At 45.7% G+C, this 13124-nt stretch overlaps 1 protein-coding gene across 1 annotated transcript; it reads left to right on the top strand.

The window, feature by feature from the left end:
* The first annotated feature begins 3776 nt into the window (after positions 1 to 3776).
* zbtb37 (zinc finger and BTB domain containing 37) lies at positions 3777 to 10450 on the top strand. Its single transcript, XM_074668433.1, has 4 exons — positions 3777 to 4140; positions 6787 to 7729; positions 7820 to 7919; positions 8926 to 10450. The coding sequence occupies exons 2-4, from the start codon at positions 6807 to 6809 to the stop codon at positions 9448 to 9450; spliced, it is 1548 nt and encodes a 515-aa protein (XP_074524534.1). The 5' UTR covers positions 3777 to 4140; positions 6787 to 6806; the 3' UTR covers positions 9451 to 10450.
* Positions 10451 to 13124: the final 2674 nt, after the last annotated feature.

Genomic DNA, 13124 nt, shown 5'->3' with positions numbered 1-13124 from the left:
TTCAGGAGGACCTGATGGATCTGGTTCTGATCTTCACTCTGTCGCTCTGCTGTGAGTTCACACATCAACGCACTCATCGCACAAACACACACAGAGCTGTTGTCTCTCAGAGAGATCGTCTCTTCAGCAGCTTTCAAACACAAGGAGCGTGATGTTCAGGTGAGCAGTGAGCAGGTGAACAGAGGGGATCCAGATGTGCATAACCACCCGTCTGATCCTCATGGTCCCTGTACCTCTTGTGGTCTTGTTCAGGGTTTCAGTTCTCTGACCCGTCTGCAGTCTCTGATCATGAATTCAAACATGTCTGACTTCCTGTTTCTCTCTGGCTGGTCAGCAGGGTGGGCAGCTGAGGCTAGGCCTCAGTGGTCAGGTGAGTAAAGACCACAAAGATCCGTCCTGATGGATCACACAAACTTTATCAGTATTTTTCTTTTTTGTAACATGTGCGAATGTGTCCTCAGCTCCTGATTTGTCTCCTTTCTCAACGTCTCTGCAGATGTACCGGGCCTCCTCGTCAGCAGCGATGAGATCAAGGACGGCGAGTCGGTGACGTTTACCTGCTTACTGCCCATCGATTACGGTGGCGGGGAATGTCGTCTCTACCGAAGCAACAACAGGTTCGCCCTGAAGGTGACGAGGGAGTCCAACTGGTCGTGTGTCTTCCACGTGACCTCGGCCGAGGTGCTGGGGAGAAAACCAGTCGGCAGCAGGGTGCTGTTCACCTGTGACTACCACCTGCAGCAATACACCTCCAGCCACAGCGACCTCACAGGGGTCACCGTGTCAGGTGAAGAGTCAGGATCCAGAACTTAGTTCCTGGTCTGAAGCTGGGTCATGCTTATTTTTGTGCTGAGTCATGTTTTATGATAGTGCTGACTCCTGTTTTAAAATAGTGATGAGTTATGTATATAAGTGCTAAGTTATGTTTTAAGATAGTAATAAGTCACGTTAATATTAGTGCTGAGTCATGTTATTATATAGTGCTAAGTAACGTTCATAATATGCGTGGCAATGTTTATAACAGCGATGAGTCATGTTTATATACAGTCCTATGTCATATTTATAATATGTATAGGAATGTTTAAAAAAAGTGCTGAGTCATGTTTTATGATAGTTCTGGGTCATGTTTATAGTTGTGCTGAGTAATTTCATATATAATGCTTTGTCATGTTTTATAAAAGTGCTTAGTCATGTTCTATGATAGTGATGAGTCATGTTAATAATAGTGCTGAGTAGTGTTAGTAATAGTGCTGAGTCATGTTTTATGATAGTGCTGAGTTAAGTATATAAGTGCTTAGTTATGTTCTATGATAGTGATTAGTCATGTTTATGAGTGCTAAGTCATGTTTCTAATATGCATAGAAATGTTTATAATAGTGATGAGTCATGTTAATAATAGTGCTGAGTAGTGTTAATAATAGGGCTGAGTCAAGTTTTATGATAGTACTGAGTTAAGTATATAAGTGCCTAGTTATGTTTTATGATAGTGCTGAGTCATGTTTATATTAGTGCTGAGTCATTTTTATATATAGTGCTAAGTCACATTTTATAAAAGTGCCTTGTCATGTTTTATAAAAGTGCTGAGTCATGTTTTATGATAGTGCTGAGTTAAGTATAGTAGTGCTTAGTTATGTGTATGATAGTGATGAGTCATGTTTATATGAGTGCTAAGTTATGTTTCTGATGTGCATAGCAATGTTTATAATATTGCTGATTCATGTTTATGATAGTTTTGAGTTGTATATATTGGTGCTTTGTCGTGTTTTATGATAGTGATGAGTCACGTTTGTATGAGTGCCGAGTCATGTTTATTTTATGTGTAGCAATGTTTATAATGGTGCTAAGTCATGTTAATACTAGTGCTGAGTCATGTTTAATGATCGTGCTGAACATGTTTACAATAGCGTTGAATCATGTTAATGATAGTGCTGAGTCATGTTGTGTCCAGTGCAAACACAAACACACACATACTTAATTGCTGAAACATGAACTCATGACCTGTGTCTGTTGGTCTCTGGTCCAGGTAGCAGTCCCAGTCCCAGCTTTTCCGTCAGTGACCGCTTCGTCTCCGTGACTGACCGGGTGACGGTGAACTGTACCCCACCTGTCCAGCCCATGTCGGAGTGTCGCTTCTACAGCAACAACATCCACGTGGCTCAGGGACCCTGCCTCATGAAGTTGACCGGAAAACAGCTCGTCACCTGGGAGAAACCCGCCCTACTACTTCCTGTCAACCTGACGTGCAGATACTATCCACACGCAGACCTGGAGATCCGCTCAGAGCCCAGCAACCACAGCCTGGTGCTGGTGATAGGTGAGGAGCCAATCAGAGTCATCCTGAGTCACAGCCAATCAGAGTCATCCTGAGTCACAGCCAATCAGAGTCATCCTCTGTAGAGACAACACACTCACCTGCTGACAGGTGATCTCTGACTGTCAGAGGATATGGGCTTGATGTGTGTGTGGTTTCCTGCACTTTCAGAGCCAGCCCCTAGTGGACACTTGTAGAACTGCAGATCTTAACACTTCAGCATATTTTTAGACTGGAGGTTGCTGCTGGGTTCACCTCAGTCCAGATCACTACAGTTCACTTTGGCCCCCTTTGATCTGGATCAGGATGAGCCAAAGTCCACCAGGGCCTCAAACACACACTCTGACAGCACACACGCACACACACACACACACACACACACACACACACACACACACACACACACACACACACACACACACACACATACACACACTGTTTGTGAGTAAACAGAGACATTTGGATCCTCCCTCAGGTCAAACCTCTCACTCTGCTCAGTCCAGGAGGGATTTCCTTTATTTAACTCGTCCTCCTGACGGTCTAAACCCTGTCCCCTGAGTCTGACCTCTGACCCCTCTTTGTCCTCCTGCAGATGCGAGTCAGGCCTCCACCTCCATGAACTGCGGGGTCCAGGTGGAGGAGGATCAGCTGGAGGCGTTTGGAGACGGCAGCTGGTTGTCTGTGGGTGAAGACGGACAGATGATTAGTGTCCAGGTCTCTAACACAACCCTGACCACCAACAAGACCCTGGACTGTGTCCAGAAACCAGATGTTGATCCATGAGACTGACTTGCCCCCCTTCACTCTGATAGTTTGAGATTTAAACCAGCAGGAGGAAATCAAACCCTCACCTATTACTGTCTGTGGAAATAAAACTGATTATCCCTCTGGTCTCTGGTCTAAGGTCTCTGGTCTAAGGTCTCTGGTCTAAGGTCTCTGGTCTAAGGTCTCTGGTCTAAGGTCTCTGGTCTCTGGTCTGGGGTTAAGTTTATAATCTGTGTCAAATGCACATTTACAACAAATATCGAAACAATAAACAAAGACACACAAACACTTTCAACACTAAAGATTCAGTTAGCTTAGCATGTAGCATCCTCCATACAGAAAGAGACATTAATAAAGAATCTATGAATACACACACACACACACACACACACACACACACTAAACTATTAAACTCCACACGTTCATACATGACAGCTCTGTGTGTGTGTGTGTGTGTGTGTGTGTGTGTGTGTGTGTGTGTGTGTGTGTGTGTGTGTGTGTGTGTGTGTGTGTGTGTGTGTGAAAACTCCACTTTGCCAAACTCCAAGAGCCGTGATGACCCCTCTCCTCGCAGGTGCATGCTGGGACATGTAGTCCCCAGCCCGCCGTTTAACCAGCCCCGCTCCGGGGTCTGGACTACATTTCCCAGCAGCCCCAGCGCGTTTTCTTCCTTCCCTCCTTCCTTCCTGCAGCCTCGGCCCTTCTGCCGTGAAAAAGGAAGATGAGAGTCCGCAGCCGTCCAGCGACACCGAGCCGAACCTGAACCGAGTCTGACTCCCGGCGGCATGGAGGCAGAGCGGCTGCTGACGGACCGGAGCCCGAGCCCAGCTGCCGCTCCCCGGCCTTGAACTCGTCACGTCCGCCGCTGGAGCCTCGGAGCCCGGAGGAGCGGCGGGTGGAGCTGCAGCCTGCCGGGCCGAGCCGTGCAGAGCCGGGCCGGGCCGGGCCGAGCCGAGCCGAGCTGTCCTCTCCGTCCTGCTTACGATGCTCAGTTAGCTGCAGGTCTGAAGCCTCGACTGCACCGCACCCAGAAACCTCAACAGATCTTTCCTGAACCCTTCCAGGTGAGTCCCTGACACACCTGACGGTGCACCTGGTCCCTGTGACAGACCTGCTCAGACCGAATTCTGATCCCAGAGTCTCTGTTTAACCCTGGGCCCTGCTGACAGACCCGTCTGTCTGGATCTTGGTCTGGATCTGGGTCTTCCTGTCAGACTGGAGCAGGTGTTCTACTCGGACCTGGTTCCTTGTCTGGTTGGATCAGGTGACAGTGGGTCTTAGGATCTCATGACAGAGAGGGGAGCTCAGGATCCGGTCCAGGTGTGTCTGCAGAGCCTGAGTGGGACTCAGACTGAAGTGTTAGTCTGGGCCAGACCCCTTTAGGTCAGTTTAGAGCCCTCTTTATCACGAGGCCCAGATTTTAATGGATCCACAGGGACCGGTTCTTCAGAATCTGACTGTTCTGAAAGTTAAAGAGGGGGTTGATCAGCTGAGGTTATGATGAGCTGATTCATAAAACAATCAAGTGTGTGTGTGTGTGTGTGTGTGTGTGTGTGTGTGTGTGTGTGTGTGTGTGTGTGTGTTTTTCAAAAATCACTATGAATGATTAAACCATCAAATTTGATCCAGTACAGTGTAATCTACACATGGATAATAAACAGGCATTAAATATACGTTAGAGGATTAAGACCATTTTAAAGAAAAAAAAAGTAGATACACAAAAAAAGTTGTAAATTTACGACGTTAAAGAGGTTGTGAGGGGTTTAAAAGTGATCTTGAAAAAGTCTCCCCTCTAGAAATCTGCCTGATCCTAATCCAGACTTTAAAATGAGATTATCAGCACCAATACAGGTTGTTCCTAAATGCTACTTCTTAGCTTCCCGATCTCTGACAACACCACGTCGACTGACGGAGTTTAGAGAAGAGATCTGTGTTTTTCTCTGCTGAAAACGATTTCTGTGATTAATTTTGTAGTGATGGTGGACACTGGAGCCTAACTGTCAGACAGAAAAAGGACAGAAGAGAAGAAGAAAGAGAAACAGGAGAGAGATAGAGCACGAGCTAAAGGCTAACACAGAGGGGCTAAACTGCTTGTGCTAATGTTGATTCCAACCAAGGTTAAAATAGTTAACTAAAACGAAACTAAAAATGAAAACTAAAATTTAAAAAACATTGTATTAAACTCAAACTAATAAAAACTAGAAAAGAAAAAAACGATAAGTAAACTAAAACTATATCTCGTGTTCACAAAACTAACTTAAACTAACAAAAATTAAAGACAAAAGTCCCTTAGTTATAGTTTTTGACAATATTAACAGCCTTTAGGATTTAAATTTAATCCGACATATTTTCCCAACCAATTTTACAACAGTTTTCGGCAGTTGTCAGCGCCGTACGGCACCATCATAGCGACGTACTGGGACGAGCTTGTTTACTGCACTGACTGGACACTACACCCACTGGGTCCACATTTCTGATTATTAAAGCTCATATTATATTATTTTATTTAATTTATGTTTATATTCTTTAATACTAAGTATATATTATTTTCTTGTGTTTAGGGCAGCAGCCAACAGTTCAGTATCAGCATTAACTGAGTAGTGAGCACTATGTTGGACTGGAAAATAAAAAGTGTGACAAAATATTTACTCTGACCTTTTTGAATCCTGTACCTGGTTAATAAGGTATGGAAAAACTAAAACTAAACTAAAACTAATTGTTGCAAAAATCAAAACTAAATAAAAACTAGAATGCCTGCTCTAAAACTAATTAAAACTAAACTGTAATGAGAAAGGCATGACGCTACTCTGCCCTCTGGTATTCCCTCTGTTGCTGGGTTAGCACAGCTAGCTCGTCCATCTTATTGGAGATAGATCTTACGTTCCCAATAACGATGGATGGAAGGACAGGTCCATGTCGTCACTTCTTAGCTCACACCTGAGAACCAGCACGTCGTCCTCATCTCCTTCTCCTCACCTTGTGGGGAACATCAGGCCTAGCACCAGTTAGCATTGACATGCTACAGGCTGCTAACAGATGATTTCACATGTAAACAATGCAGCCATGGTTACATGTAGGATCTCCAGACAAACACAGGAGAAAAGTAGTAAAAATATCACTGAAGACACAAAAAGTTTGGTGTCCACGACCAACAAATGAGCCAAACAAAGTAATGATCCACTCCAAATTTCGAAAAAGAGACGAAAAAATTACAAGAAATGGACAAAGAAGAGAGAGCTGCTGTAAAAGGCAGCCATAGCCAACAGGGCGGCGCCTAGCAAGCATGTAGTAGCGCTACATTTAGCTGGCTACTAATGAACAGTACAAACTTACGTTTGCTTGTTGTCATGTTTCAAACAACGGCGCTACGTAACTGTACTGATAAATACCTCACCCTGTTGTGTTGTATCCAGTAAAAAGTTGACTTGAACAAATAATATTTATTCCAAAATCAAACACACGCCTGGTTAAAATCATATCTTTACGACAGTGTGGGTGAGACTTCAGGCCAGAAGGGGGCGACACAGTACAATGAAAATAGATCATCTTCTGCTGATCTCAGAAACAATCTGTGATGTCACTCCAGGTGTTGACCCAGTGGTAGAAAAATCTTGTGGCGTCTCATCCAGAGACTGCTTCAGAGATCCTCAATGGAGTCTGATGTGATTCTGGTTCTGGTCTAGCTCTGACCCTGGTCTGTGTCTTTGCAGTGCCCCCTGCAGGCTGCAGCATGGAGCGCTCTGGCAGCATCCAGCTGGACATCCCGGACTTCAGTAACTCGGTTCTGTCTCACCTGAACCAGCTCCGCGTTCAGGGTCGGCTCTGCGACATCGTGGTCAACGTTCAGGGTCAGAGCTTCCGGGCGCACAAGGTGGTCCTCGCCGCCAGCTCGCCGTACTTCAGGGACCACATGTCTCTGAGCCAGATGAGCACGGTGTCGCTGACCGTGATCCGAAACCCGTCCGTGTTCGAGCAGCTGCTGACCTTCTGCTACACGGGCCGCCTCTGCCTGCAGCTCGCCGACATCATCAGCTACCTGACGGCCGCCAGCTTCCTGCAGATGCAGCACATCATCGACCGCTGCACGCAGATCCTGGAGGGCATCCACCTGAAGATCAGCCTGGCCGACCTGGACGAGGATCAGTCCGAGGACGCCGTACGGGTAACCCGGGGTAACCGGACCCTGGAGGCTGTGGTGAGAGGAGCTGGTCATCCCACCACGCTGCGGCTGCTCGGCCCACGAGGAGCGTCGGAGACCTGCGAGGCCATCAGCCCCGTGGAGGAGCCCCTCAGCCCGCCGCCCACCGTGGAGCACAGCGGGCTGGAGGGGCCCGAAGCTACCGCCGTCAGAGTGGGCAAAGAACCGATCCTCCGCATCAACCGGGCCGGGCAGTGGTACGTGGAGACGAGCAGCGAACCAGAACGCAGCGGCAGCGCTGAGGAGAGCGGCGGCATGGAGCGGGTCAGGATCAAGACTGAGAGGATGGAGGACTGGATCGGAGCCGGAGAGCACCAGGAGGAGGGGGGCCCCATGGAGGAGGGGGCCACCGTCATGATCGACACATCCGGACGCAGCACGCTGGTGACGGGGCCCCTGAGCTCGCTGGGGGCCCGCAGCACGCAGCCGTCGTCCAGCTTCAGCGAGACCGACAGGTGAGGCTTCCTGTCTGCCGTGTGTGTGTGTGTGTGTGTGTGTGTGTGTGTGTGTGTGTGTGAGAATAACGTGTGTGTGTTGTGGTTCAGGTTCAGTCCCACGGGCAGCGTGGTCGTCCTTGCCGAGCGTCAGAGAGCAAAGAGCGAGTCCCCGAGCAGAGCGGACGAGCTGAGACAGCCGAGCTCCCAGGTAAGAAGAGAGACCCTTCCAGACCCCTTTGTTCTGATCCTGATCCTCAGAGTCCCTCAAAGACATGGGCTGTGTCTGAAATGTCATACTAACGTACTACTCATACTAAGTGTGACGTCAAAAATAGTATGTAGTGCGTTCACATTAAATAGTATGAAAAGATTGTGTGCGCGAGAAATACCCGGATGTATACTATATCGGTAAAAATTGTAAGTATGGAAGGTGGGCATACTAGTCGCACTGACACGCCCCATAATGCATTGCGAGCCCCGTATTTATAAACGTAAATACAGAATGAGATGACAAGATGAGAAGCGACTAAAATGGACTTAGCTCCACAGGGAAACCTAAACGTAAGTACAAAGAAATAAAGTGCCTGAGGCGACGGACAGATCGTCTTCGGTGTCTGCGAGCAGTAAACATTTTTTAATTTTTTGAAGAGAGATGAATTCGTCTTGAGACTGGTGTTAGCTAAAAATCAGCCACTAGTGAACTTCCCGTTTTCAAAATAAAAGCATCTTTTATTATCTCCTTTAAGTTCTTTAACGCTTTTGTAAATTGAGCTCTTGTTTTGGAGCGGACCGGAAGTTTCTTTAATAGCATATTGGCGCTCTTAACAGAATGTCCGAAATGTCGAAATTAAATTTGTATCCGTGCGTTTTGTGGCCCAAATGACCACATTTTGGTTTTCTACGTGATGACTTTCTCGCCTAAAATGTTCGTAAAACTTTCAAATGTGGCGAATCAACAGAGATATCTGATAGCCTGGTGTGCTTCCATAGACTTATGTGTGCTTCCAATTTTTGTCGTCGGAGGTTTTGAAATGCATCATGGGAAACCGAGTAGTATACTACAGTGTAAACGGTTGGCACTCTAATCATACTTATAGTATGTAGTATACAGTATATACACAACGACCATGTTGTATGTAGTATGTTAGTATGCCATTTCAGACACAGCCCTGGAGTCCAGTCTGTTCTTGTTAACGGTCTGTTCTCTCCGTCAGGGGGAGGAGCACGCTGCCTTCGATATGGGGGGCTACGAGGACTACCTGAGGGAGCAGGTCGGGGACCGCTGGTTCCGCTACAACCCCAGACTCACCTGCATCTACTGCTGCAAGTCCTTCAACCAGAAAGGAAGTCTGGACCGCCACATGCGGCTGCACATGGGCATCACGCCGTTCGTGTGCCGCATCTGTGGCAAGAAGTACACCCGGAAGGACCAGCTGGAGTACCACATCCGCAAGCACACCGGGAACAAGCCCTTCCACTGCCACGTCTGCGGGAAGAGCTTCCCCTTCCAGGCCATCCTCAACCAGCACTTCCGCAAGAACCACCCGGGCTGTGCCCCCCAGGAGGCCCACAGCGCCTCCCCAGAGACCACCACCACCTCCGTCACGTCCAGGGGCGGGCCTAGTGACGAGGCCTCCCCGAGCCAGGAGGAACCTGAGGGAGGAGGGGGGAGCAGCAGCGGAGGGGGCCAGTACGGCGAGGGCCCCCAGGCGTCGGTCTCCACCACGGGACCCGATTGACCCCCAGGGAAGAGGAGGGGGCAGGGTTTAGGTCTGGGTGGGGCTTCAGTCTGACCCTGAACCAACAGGACCCGTCAGAGCAGAACGAACACCTCAGAGTCCAAACTGAGATTCTCCGCTTTAAACCGCATCTACCTTCACGAAGCTCAATGAAGAAACGCCACACACTCCAACAACCTCATCACAGGACACGCCGCGGTCCTCGTCTGCCTCCGTCGACCTCGTTACGTTACAGATTTCTACTTTTATATCACAGGTGTTACAGGTTCAGGTTCATCACAGCAGTCTGTCGGAAACTTGCCAAACTCTCAGTGCCAGTTCGAGATCAATCCTTGTTTTTGCCTTGAGACAATCCGGAGCGGCGAAGTTTCTAATAATCATCCTGCGCGCTCGCTCAGTGCCACGGTGCACGGAAACACAACCACGGTGCACGGAAAGGTTCAAAGAGAAAACGCTGACTGTTAAAGATCCTCCAGTGTGACCGGAGTTTCAGAGCGATAGACGAGACAAACGTTATGAAACGAGTGCTCCGTTTGAGCTGAAGTTTCTCGTTAGCTACTTCATTTGATTAATTGTTTCTTCTAAATGCTTTGACGGTCTGTAATCAGAGCTAAACAAGCTTCAGTTTGTCTCCAAACTCGTCTGTAAAATGACTCACGACTCACTAAGACCCGTCTGAATAAACCTCTGAGTCGGTTATTGAACACGTAAACACGTCACGGCTAACCTCGCAAGCTAACTGCTAATCAACACTACTACTTAGCTTGAATCTGTTGATCCGTCTGAAGACACTTTATGTAAAACGTTTCATCCCCAGAGTCCAGCTGCAAACCTCAAATCTGAGCCGACTCTTGTGGAAGCACTTTGAGTCAGGATATGAAGTAAAATTTCAAAATAAAAGTTTCCTTCATAATTACGTCAGGTAGAAACTTATAGTTTTCTTTTATTTTGATAAAGAAAACGTACAACATGAACTCATCGGCAGCTTCATTTGGTGAAATGATCTTCACCTTTTTTTCCCCCTAACTCTTTCACTGCCATTGACGTATATAGACGTCATTTCAGTGCGGAACGTTTCCCACTAAAGAACAGAAAAAGGTAGAGACAATCTTTTTTTTTTGATGAAAGAAGAGAGTCTACTCTTTATTTCGTAGTTTCTGTGTTTACAGAGTCATAGAACTCAATATTCTGGGTCTTGAAAAATAGGTCAAAATGCGCTAAAACGGCTGGCAGTGAATGAGTTAATTGTGTCAATATTAGATTCATGATATATTGCAGTGAATAGATTCATTGAAGTCGACTTTTACTAGTAATGAAATAAATGTAGGGATGGGTATGGAGTAGGGATTGACCGATTACCAGCTAGGATTATTATCGGGGCCACTAGCTTAATGCAAACGTCAATGGAAAATCCCAATGACGGGCTAATTCAATTAGCATCATGGCTATCTTACTGTATATGAGCTTATTTTAACTTCCATAGACACAAAAATCACTCCTCTTATCAATACCCACAGGAATATGTTTTCTGCCTCTTAAAAATGCTAAGAAATGTTTTAAACTGCAAACATTCAGGAGCTGCTTGTTGATGCTTCTACACTATGGAAGCCCTAGATGGTCAAAACATTTAAAACCAATCAAGTAAATCCAAACTGAAAATTATTCAGCTGCATTGCAAACCCGTAAAAAGCAGCACAAACTCAATTCTGTCCAATTTTAATGCAGTTACATAGAAACTTTGGAAAACTTTATTTACTGTAGAAACTTAAGCTTTTTATTTTTTAAGTTTTCAGTTAAGTTTATAAAACATGCTGCTGAGTCTGGGATCTGTATAACAAACTCATGCTTGAAGGTATTAAATACAGTCAAGTTTTGGAGTTTGTATTGTTCAAAAATTTTTCAGCTTCAAATATCGGTTATCAGCCTCCTTGCCTACTAATAATCAGTATCAGTATTGGCCCTAAAAGAAATCCATATCGGTCTATCTCTAGTATCGAGAACTGGTTCCTGTGAAGAATTGATTAGAAATGGTTCAATCCATGGACATCGTTAGCCTTGATGATTCCATGGTCACAGCTGGACCTTAGCTTAGCACAGCGGTTCCCAAACTTAACTAGGCCAAGCCCCCCCAAACAGCATTTGCCTCTAGCTGGGGACCCCCCTTTAGAAACTAACAACTATGCTTCAAAATATGTAGAGAAATGTCAACTTTAAGATTTTTTTAACGTTTATTCACTTTTCAATAATTATGAAATTTGTTTAGAACAGAAAATTATTAACTAACAAAAGCCAGACTGGGCCAATTGGAAATGTTTTAATTAAGAGGAGCTAGCCTAGGAATTAGTTGGACCAGGATGCTAACACCTAGCTGACAGGTTATTTTAGCTCATACCAAGCTAGTTAAGAACATACGTCAAAAGCAAGTGAACATAGAAGGAAATTCCAATCATCCAACTCTAAGATAACCTAGAATCTAGCTTAGGCTAATCTCTTTGTCGCTATATATAAGCTAACATTAAAAGAATAACAGGATCCAGATTCTAACTCTCTTGACACATTGTTATCCAAAAACAAAAAATATTAGTTTTAATTTTATCCCTTCCCTCCAATTGTTTGAGCGCGCCCTAGTGGCCCCTACTTTGAAAACCACTAGTTTAGCTGATGATGACAGTTTCCCACGTTCAACATGTGATACATCTCCAAATAGACCAAAAACCATGAAGAAAAAATGGCGCCAATTTGATGCTAACATGAATAGGAAATTACATTTATATGCTAGTGGTTAGCATACATGGATAAAGCTCTCTTCACAGAAACATATCATAGTTACTTTGAGAACAATACTGCAAACTCCAAATATAAAAGAAAAGTTACATCATATGTGTTACAACCACTTCGAGACACTAGATGGCGTACTTTAGTCAGCAACATATTACAAAACAAAACATCCACATCAGGATATCCAGAGATATCCAGATCCATGGACCTTTTTTTTACTTATTTAATTGTAAACTTGTTTTAATGTCAATAAAATGTGTTTTCTTTTCGCACATCCTGGCGCCACTTCGTCCTCACAGTGGAGGAGTCCACTGAGAGTTGAAGTCTGCAGCTGGACCCCTTTAAAAAAACACTTCAACAACATGCTACATGCTAACTCAAACTAAACCTGTGAACATGTTTGGATCAGAGATTTGGATTCTAGATGAACTCTCATGACCTTCTGCACCTGTCCAGATCTCTGCTTTTCAAAACTGGGAATGTAGAAATCAGCTCGTCTCTTGTGGAGAGGTTTTTCTCCAGCAGGGAGTCGGTCTGTTCGCTAACATGTTGCTAGCACAAACCGCTTTGTTCCGGCAGCAGGTGGCGTTAGATGTCAGGAAACTAAACTTGTCATAACATCCTTAACAACTTAATCAAACCGTATTCACGTTGAACTCTTGGAGGAAGTCGTGGCGTGTTTGAATCTCTCGATATAAGAAAGAAACGAGTCTCGGCGCTAACGGAGCGACTCAAACTCCGATCACACTGGATCCGTTCGTAAACTCTTTAACGTCGAACTTTCTCACCCGGCAGCCTGTCGACTGACTCACCGCAGGAACTCTGGACCCGGTCCAGCCTCAGATAAGCTACATATCTCAGTTACCTCTCATCACTACGCAATACAGCTGCTGCAC

The sequence above is a fragment of the Halichoeres trimaculatus genome, unplaced genomic scaffold (assembly GCF_033239565.1).
Source record: "Halichoeres trimaculatus isolate MK-OKI-2021-1 unplaced genomic scaffold, fHalTri1.1 fHalTri1_scaffold_4, whole genome shotgun sequence".
Taxonomy (NCBI): domain Eukaryota; kingdom Metazoa; phylum Chordata; class Actinopteri; order Labriformes; family Labridae; genus Halichoeres; species Halichoeres trimaculatus.
The sequence above is the reverse complement of the archived record's forward strand: the minus strand, read 5'-3'. Positions and strand labels throughout refer to the sequence as shown.